Source organism: Seriola dumerili, unplaced genomic scaffold, assembly GCF_002260705.1.
Source record: "Seriola dumerili isolate Sdu_G_001 unplaced genomic scaffold, Sdu_1.0 BDQW01000565.1, whole genome shotgun sequence".
NCBI lineage: Eukaryota > Metazoa > Chordata > Actinopteri > Carangiformes > Carangidae > Seriola > Seriola dumerili.
The window spans coordinates 1,323,019-1,331,358 of NW_019174820.1; the positions used below are offsets into that span (position 1 = coordinate 1,323,019).

The window sequence follows — 8,340 nt, forward strand, 5'->3', positions numbered from 1 at the left end:
GGTGGGGGCAGGGTGGGGGGTGGGGCAGAGTGTTGATCAGCTCTCTAACTCGTGACAACATGCCAGCCTCCAGGCAGAAAACAGCCTGAGCCGGGGTTTTAGAGAAGCTGAGCTCATGATTCGAACATGCGTCGAAATTACTCACAACCCAGTTCCTGAGGAGGAGGACGTGCTGCATGTCCACAGGGATCACTTGTGCCGTAATTAACAGTAATTAATTAATTACATTTTGAAGAAAACAGTTTGATGTATCCTGTCGAAACCTAAATTAACGACATATGCAAATATAAAAGACAAAGTCTTTATCCAGGAGGAAAACAGGCGGCGTGAGCGGCGTGTGTTTAATTCTATGAGTTTTTGAATGATTCAATCTGCATTTATTCTGACGGGTCAGAACTGTGGAGCATTGCTTTTATTTTTTGGAATATGAAAAGATGTTTATGCTGCTTCTGCATTCTTGGACTTTCTCTGTTGTTTGAAGATGCATACGCAGTACTCTGGTTCATGTCAATATAACTGTGCAGACATTCATTCATTCATTCATTCATTCGCCACTGCATCATCTCCAGACACTTTTCTGACAGTGACTAAAAGGTGCTTTTCTCTTCATCACGTTAACAGGCCTTGATGCACAGACAGCAGCCCCTTTAAACCAAGTAACAGTACAGACGTCAAACACTGTTCGTCTGAGTCTCTGTCTGTTTCCATCTCGTCAAACTGTCTCATTAACAGCAGCTGAATCAGCTGTGATCAGCTCCTGTCTGCAGCGACTCACTGTTTCTCTGTGACACTGAAGAAAACTCAGAAACATGAGTTTTCTGAATAAAGTCCTGCAGCAAATTGTTTTTCCTCTGATTTCTACAGATTTACAGAAATGACCTGGTGATGGACGTCAGAGATGGTGATATCCTCTGCAAGCGTCAGTCACACTGAATCTAAAAATATGTGTTTCAAGCTGAAGTATTGGTTGGGTATTGATCATGTCCTCAGTGAGGCAGAGACCCGGAGTTTTATTTTGGCAGTGAAGCTGAAACTCAGCTCAGACGTCCCTCCGTCTGTCCTGCATCAGTCTCCTCGTGTCTTCAGATCTGACTCAAACGACAAAAACTCAGGAAATATCACAACAGCCTGCTGCAGCTACAGAATAAAAGGAACATGCCGTGTAAATACACAGAACAATGGCAGATCATTTACACAGAACTGATGATCTGACACTTTCACCCCGTCAACACACGAGCCTCCAAGTGAGCTGACTGATTATTACCGCTTCTCTGCTGTGTGTTTACTAGCAACTACAGTACCCATGAGCCTCGGCTGTCAACTCCACGCTTTGCAAACACTTGGGACCAACTGACTGCCAAGTTACACATGAGTCACAGTAGGTTTCCACACCAAACACCACATGAGAGCGGAGGACTTCAGGACTTCCTTGACTCCCAGTTTAAATCTGCAGACTGTTGGAGCGGGAGTGTAACGAGCACAATAAAACTCCACAAGTGAAAATTCAGTAATGACACTGTAATCTGAAACTGGCTGCAACTACAGCTCACACACGTCAGTTCTGTCTGTGCGCAGGTGGACGGAAACACCCCAAATCTGTATTAGTGGTAAACATAACAATAATAATAATAATAACATAATAATAATGTTTCTTTCAGCTTACCAAGGTTAAATAATGTCAAGACCTTTAAGGGACACTCACCAAACTCCAGTGAAAAAGTTTGCATTTTAAGACCTTGTTATTTTTCCAGGCTTAACACACTGTTAAGAAAGATTTTGGACACTTAATATATTTGCTAAAGGCACCACCTCCACATCGGCGTGAATCTGAGCCACTGACCAGTTAATCTTTGAATTACACCTCGAGGGTTTTCCTGTTGCATCCATTGCCGCCTTCTGCCAGAACGCACCGAGAAGGGGCGCAGCGATCAACTGAGGAAGCAGGTCAACAATTTGTACTTTTCCACATGCAGTTTAGCATTGGTGGGTTTTAATGTCAGCCGAATTCACCGGGAGACTGGACGGGTTTGTTTGATATCTCAGATCGTGCTCTGCCACCTCTGTATCCTTGTCCAGGAGCGAAATAACCTTAAATATGCTGATTTGTAGTTGACATCTGGTATAAGATGTAGGAGGTGATCACTGATCTAACACCTGACACAAGTGGGTTTTACAGCTCATGATGGTGATCACACAAATATGTTCAATAGACTCAGATTAGAGACATTTTCTATTTACTAAAGGCAGATTCTTCACTTCGGCACTGAACAGCCCATCCTTGAATCATATTTAGAGTTAAATGCAACTGGAGGGAACCAGATCTAAAACTGAACTTTTCCTAAATGAAGATTGGCTTTGGTGGATTCTTATTGAAGCCGTATTTACCATAAAACTCGACGGGTAATTTTGAAATTTATAATCATATTCTGCCACTTTTCCATCCTTGTTTAGAAGCACGAGAGCCTTGAGCAGTCTGACTCTGACATGAGGTCTGGTATGAAGTTCAACTAAAGGTGTGTGAAGTGATCTAACACCTGATATAAAAAAAAAGAAAAAGGTGTAACTCCCTCTCCTCCCACATGACCTCACAGCGAGTACTGGTGATTATACAAGCGGGGTTTTACAGCTTTAAAGCGGACCTCGCTGGCACCAGAACCCCGGTGGAGGTGGTGGTGGAGGTGGTGGTTAGTACCTGATGAAGGTGGTTTTCCCGGTGGAGTACTGGCCGACGAGCAGCACCATGGGCTTGCTCTGGAAGTCGGCGGCCTCCAGCGCCGGGGAGTGGAAGTCATGGAAGAGGTATGTCTCCTCCAGCGGCAGCAGCTTCTTGGTGTAGAGGCTCTGCAGTCCCTCCGTCACCGTCTGGTACATCTCCCCTTCCTTGTTGCGTCCACCTTGCTCCTGCTTCACCCAGCTGAACATGCTGACGGCCCGGCTTTTAATCCGCACTGACTGACGCGCTCGACTCCAACTTCCCTGTTTCGATGTTTCCAAATGCTCCGATTGCTTTCGGCTCCTTTTCGGCTCAGTTCGTCCTTCAGGCTGAGCGGAGGAAAGTGTCCGCGCGTGTGTGTGTGTTTATGTGTGTGTGTCGGTGTGTGTGTATGTGTGTGTGTGTGTGTGTATGTTTGGTCCCTGGGAGTCTCCGATGTTGTGAACACACTGCCTCCTCTGTCTGTGTTTGTGGTGTGACCGCTGCTGGTGGACCTACCTGGGGGCACCGCCCTTCCCCCTGTGACGCAGCATAAACACACACACACACACACACACACACACACACACACACACACACACACACACACACACACACACACACACACACACACGTATTTGTATATTCTTAGATCATTTTCTGTGATCTGCAGCTGGACTGTGGACTAAGGGCTCTGATTTATATATTATATTATTTTATTTTATTATAATATAGTAAGATTTTATAATTTCGTAAATTCTGAATGAAGTTCTAAACATGAAATATTTATTGCTAATTTTTTAAAAACTGCACAAAAGAAGCTTGTAGAGCGGATAATATATATAGTATATCATAAATTATGTATATTATATATAATATATTTATTTTAATGATAGAATAGGTTGTTTCACAAAATAGTGTAAACTCAAGCTTTCATCAGCAAAATAAAAAAATTAAATTAAACAATTTAAAAAGTTAATCTGACGATCCTAAAGATTCACTTACTAGCTTTTTCCAACAGCAACATATCAGGAACAGGTATGAGCACGTGACAAAACAAAATAATAATGAAAACATATGTACAGACAGACAGACAGACAGACAGACAGACAGACAGACAGACAGACAGACAGATAGATAGATAGATAGATAGATAGATAGATAGATAGATAGATAGATAGATAGATAGATAGATAGATAGATAGATAGATAGATAGATAGATAGGAAATCTCTGTTTCTCTTCCCAGTGTTTGCTTCTTAAATCAGTGAGTGGCTGCAGGTCATTCTCTCCTCCTGTAGCGCCCCCTGCAGGATGAACCCGGACACTTCACTGAAGTGCCTCACTATGTTACAGGTTACACTTTGAAGGGAACTGTATTAACAACCCCCACTGAAATAACATCTGGTATCTGGTAATGTCTCCTCTGTCAGGATACAGACCTGCTTGATGAATGTTGCCAAAGAGAAACCATAAAACTGTGTATCTTTGTCATGAGAGCTTTAAATAATCAAAATTTCAAATGAAGTCTGACGTGATATTTCCTGCAAACTTGCTACAAAACACCTGATGAAGGTGAGTTTCCCTGCAGCACTCTGCTGTTCACAATGACAAGGGTCGGGGGGGATTTAAGAGACAGACGAGCCAACAGTGTGAGGTTTAAAGGTCTAAAGTTCAACAAGATATTCTCCCTTATCTCCACGTGACACAGATTCAACATTTATAAAGTGTCCAGAGTGTCAGGCTGTAAATGTTAACTGCCCTTTTGGCTGGAAGGTCCAGCTGTGGACTGTCGTCACTTTCTATATGAACTATAGTGTATTTGTATTTGTGCAACTATCACAGAAGCAGGAGACGTTTAAACATGAAGCAGAAAAGCAGAATGTGAAACCAAGTCAAGACAATATTTTATTATGTTGATGAGAAACAGGAATCAATGTACATTCAGCATTTATCATGAACTGACATGTTTACACTGAAATCAGCTGTTTTTCTTTTGTTAAATGCAGTTATTGATTATTGGATCTCCATCAGTTTGCTGGTCGTCATGGCTACACACAAAGTCACAATAATAAACTCAATGATGTAAAATGACTCAGTATCAATAAAAACAAAGCAAATATAAAGAAAAGGAGTGAAATCATTTTTCACACATGAAAAGGTCGACGACAGAAAGAAGAAGCAAATAGTGAAACTACAGAAGAAGAAAAAGGAAATAAAAATAAAGGAAGCTTTGGAATAATGAGACAGCAGGAGGACAGGTGCAGTTTGAGAGGTTAAATTCACTGACTTTTCCCTTTAAGAAATAAACAACATTATAAATATAATCATCCTCTTTATCTCTAACTGCTCTGTCCCACTGTCACAGAGACCTTCAGTGGTAACACCTTCACTTCATCCTCAGTGTAAATGAATGGAAACACCTTGTGAGTGAAAGTGTGTGTGAAGGTGTGTATGTGTGTGTCAGTATCAGGATCAGAGAACGACAGTTTTCCTCTGTTCCAGTCCAGATTCACTCTGATCCTCTGGAGCTTCTTCTTCTTCACTGAGAGATCAATGACTGGAGCTGATGGTGACTCTGCTGAGTATTTACCTTCATCAAACCATATTACCCATAATCCAGACCATATGTCTCTCTTCCTCTGGACAGACTCCTCTAACACTCCCAGTCTCCAGAATGTATTGTCTCCAACCTCGACGTCCCAGCTGTGAGTCCCTGAGTTAAAACCCTCAGAGCCCAGGACAGACCAGGAGTAAGAACTAATCCTCTCTGGATTGTCAGGAAGCTTCTGTCTCTCTCCTCGTCTCACTCTGGTCAGATCTTCAGACAGGATGAGTTCTGGACCAGCAGTGTTTGGGTCCAGAACCACAGGACTGTAGGAGACCACGTCCTTCATCTTGTTCCAGATGTTGAAGGTCAGGTTGCCCAGGTGTTTGGCCTGGTCTATCAGAGCTCCTGAGCCCAGCTGGTGATCCTCCAGCAGGGGGCGCTGCTGGACTCTGTCCACTGCAGCCTTGTAGCTGAGCAGGAATGAGACGTCTTCAGCTCTCAGCTCGTCCTCTGTGGCTCTGACTGTGTCTGAAAGAGCTGCTATCTCTCTGCTCAGAGCCTCCATCTTCTCCTTCATCACCTGACTCTTCTGCTCCTCTTCCTCCCTCAGTGCAGCCATCCTGGCCTCCTCTTCCTCTTCTAGAAACTGGTGAAGCTTCTTAAACTGCTCCTTGATCTGCGTCTCTGTGTGTCGGGCCTGGACCTTAATGTGTTCTGCTGTTTGATCAAACTTCACTTTAACTTCATTAAGACCCTTTAACTTCTCCTTTAAGGGCTCCAGAGTTTCCTGAAGCTTCTTCTTGTGTTGTGGAGCAGCTTCATCGATGGGTCTGAATCTGTGGTCGGTGTGTTTTTCTGAATCTCTACAGACGAGACACACTGGCTGCTGATGGTCCAGACAGAAGAGTTTGAGTTTCTCAGAGTGCAGACTGCAGAGAGCCTCTGAAGATCCATGATCTCTCTCCTGTAAGAAGGCCTCACACAGGTTCTTCAACACCAGGTTACAAGGTGGTTTAGACTTTGAAGATCTTCTGTTACAAGCTGGACACAGTCGACCTGGTTTCTCTCTCCACCAGCTCTGCAGACAGTCTTTACAGAAGCTGTGGCTGCAGGACAGAACAACAGGATCTCTAAAGACCTCATGACAGACCAGACAGCAGAGATCCTCCTCTGGTCTGAAAGCCATTTAGTCTCTGAGAGAAGCTGAAAACACAGCAGACAGGAAGTACAGTCAGTCATGGCTCCCTCCCCCCTCTGCTAACTTCACTGAGGTTTACTTTCACTCTGAGTCCAGGTGTTTGTCAAACTCACCTTCAGTGTGTGGAGTGTCAGCAGGTGGAAGCAGCAGTGTTGTAGCTGGACTCTCTCAGAGGAAGTTGTTAGTTTGGTCTGAAGGTGAATCTGATCGTCTGTTCTTCAGTCTGTGTCTCTTTACTAACGAAGAACAAACTGTTTCCTGGTTTGTCAGGATGTTGCAGCAGTTCTGTTTTAATTCAGATGCAGCTGTAGGATGAACGTAATGGATCACAGTGTGCAAACTATACCATGGCGATCAGGGGAGCTCACTTTTTATCTGGGGTTAGCTTATTTTTATGCATGATCCATGTTGATGATAAAAAATAAAAAAAAGTAGAAAACTTTAAATTTACTTCACTTCTTACAGCTTTTCTACATTTCAGAGGGAAATATTGTTGCCTTCATTTACATACAAAAACTACTGTATAATGGGCTAAGAATAATCTTCAGGGCTATAAAATAACAGAACTGCAATATAATTTGGTTATAGTGATTATTAAATTATAATGAATTCTGTAATTATATTTTAGCGTTCCTATGGTTGATTTCACAACTGACGGTAATTTATTTTTTTACTCTCTCCTTATTTCTTCTGATTTGGTTAACAGGCCTTATACCAAAATAATGTACATTAAATCTTGTATCTTAATCTATATATTTTAATATAAATGAGCTTTACATCAACCAGCTAGAAAAGCAAAATTATACACATTAATGCATCAGAAATAATCATTCTACAATGTACAGTTTATCACTCACAAGGGTCAGTGAAAGTACTTTTACTTTTCTGAATTGATACTTATACTATATAATAATTACTAATTTAAGACTTTTACTTTGTTATGTTGGTATTTTTATTTCAGTGAAACGGATCTGAATCGGTGGTTTTCTTTATGTTTAAAGTTAAAGATAAACATAAGAAAAAGTGAAGCGAGTCTGGTCCGGTGCGAGGTGTAATACGAATTGTCTCCATCAGGGGGCGCGGCAGCGGCGAACCAGAGGCCTAGCGGAGTTAAAAGTGCGACGAAGAAGAAGCAGCGGAAGCGGAAATGGAGGCTCTTTTGTTTTGAAAGAGGGAAATTTAAAAAGTCGACGGCGTAGTCCGAAGTAAACACAAACAAGCGGAAACAAAACCATCAAAAAAAACCAAGAAAACAAGAAAATGGCCGCAAATTGACACGTTCAACCGGAATCTGAAGTAGGTTCACGACATTTTTCTAACAAACACTTTGTCGGTGTTTAAGTCTGTTGAAGTTAAATTTAACTGATAATTTCCTCGAAACGTTTAAACTTCAGAGAGTTTCCCCTGAGCTAGCTTCTCGTTTATCACAGTTTGTTTCTCATATTTATCCGCAACGTTAATGTACATGTCGTTGTATTGATTCTCAACAGCTTATAACCAGCTCATTCATTTAACACGCTCCGGTTCTTGTGTAAAGTGTCGGTGCTGACACCTCTGCTCCCTCCGTGTTGTTCAGCGAAGTGTTTTCATTGTAATTTTAGCCTCTGAACCCTGACGTTAAATTTCAGGAAGCTTCTGTTTGTTAACACAAGAAGCAATTTAGATTAATAACCTATCTTAATTTTCACTCTGTAATGAACCTTTTATATGTTTTCTTAAATTTAAAAAATCTCTGCAATCGATGACCAGAGTCCATACATGTAAGCTATTTTAACGTGATAAAATATGAGTATGATGTACAGAATTATGTTGTTTATAATGTTACATTTTATTACAGAATAGGGCTGAACAATTAATGGAAATATTATCGAAATTGGCGATATGACCAAGTGCAATATAG

The 8,340-nt window shown here is 41.8% G+C and overlaps 2 protein-coding genes across 2 annotated transcripts in view; both read right to left on the minus strand.

The window, feature by feature from the left end:
- The window catches only part of LOC111236098 (EH domain-containing protein 4-like), a 29,904-nt gene extending 26,733 nt beyond the window's left edge, over positions 1-3,171 (minus strand). The window contains exon 1 of the mRNA XM_022764710.1: positions 2,693-3,171. Within this exon, the coding sequence (XP_022620431.1) occupies positions 2,693-2,922 (230 nt within the window). The 5' untranslated portion in view covers positions 2,923-3,171. The remainder of the gene's footprint in view (positions 1-2,692) is intronic.
- Positions 3,172-4,852: 1,681 nt separating this feature from the next.
- LOC111236097 (nuclear factor 7, brain-like) lies at positions 4,853-6,671 on the minus strand. The gene is made up of 2 exons (XM_022764709.1): positions 6,554-6,671; positions 4,853-6,445 (listed from the first exon to the last, which is right to left on the minus strand). Exon 2 carries the CDS (start codon positions 6,426-6,428, stop codon positions 5,034-5,036), a length of 1,395 nt encoding a protein of 464 aa, XP_022620430.1. The 5' UTR covers positions 6,429-6,445; positions 6,554-6,671; the 3' UTR covers positions 4,853-5,033.
- Positions 6,672-8,340: the final 1,669 nt, after the last annotated feature.

Bases quoted from the DNA above. Each gene is read 5' to 3' on its own strand.
- LOC111236097 (XM_022764709.1), bottom strand. From the start codon at position 6,428: ATGGCTTTCAGACCAGAGGAGGATCTCTGCTGTCTGGTCTGTCATGAG.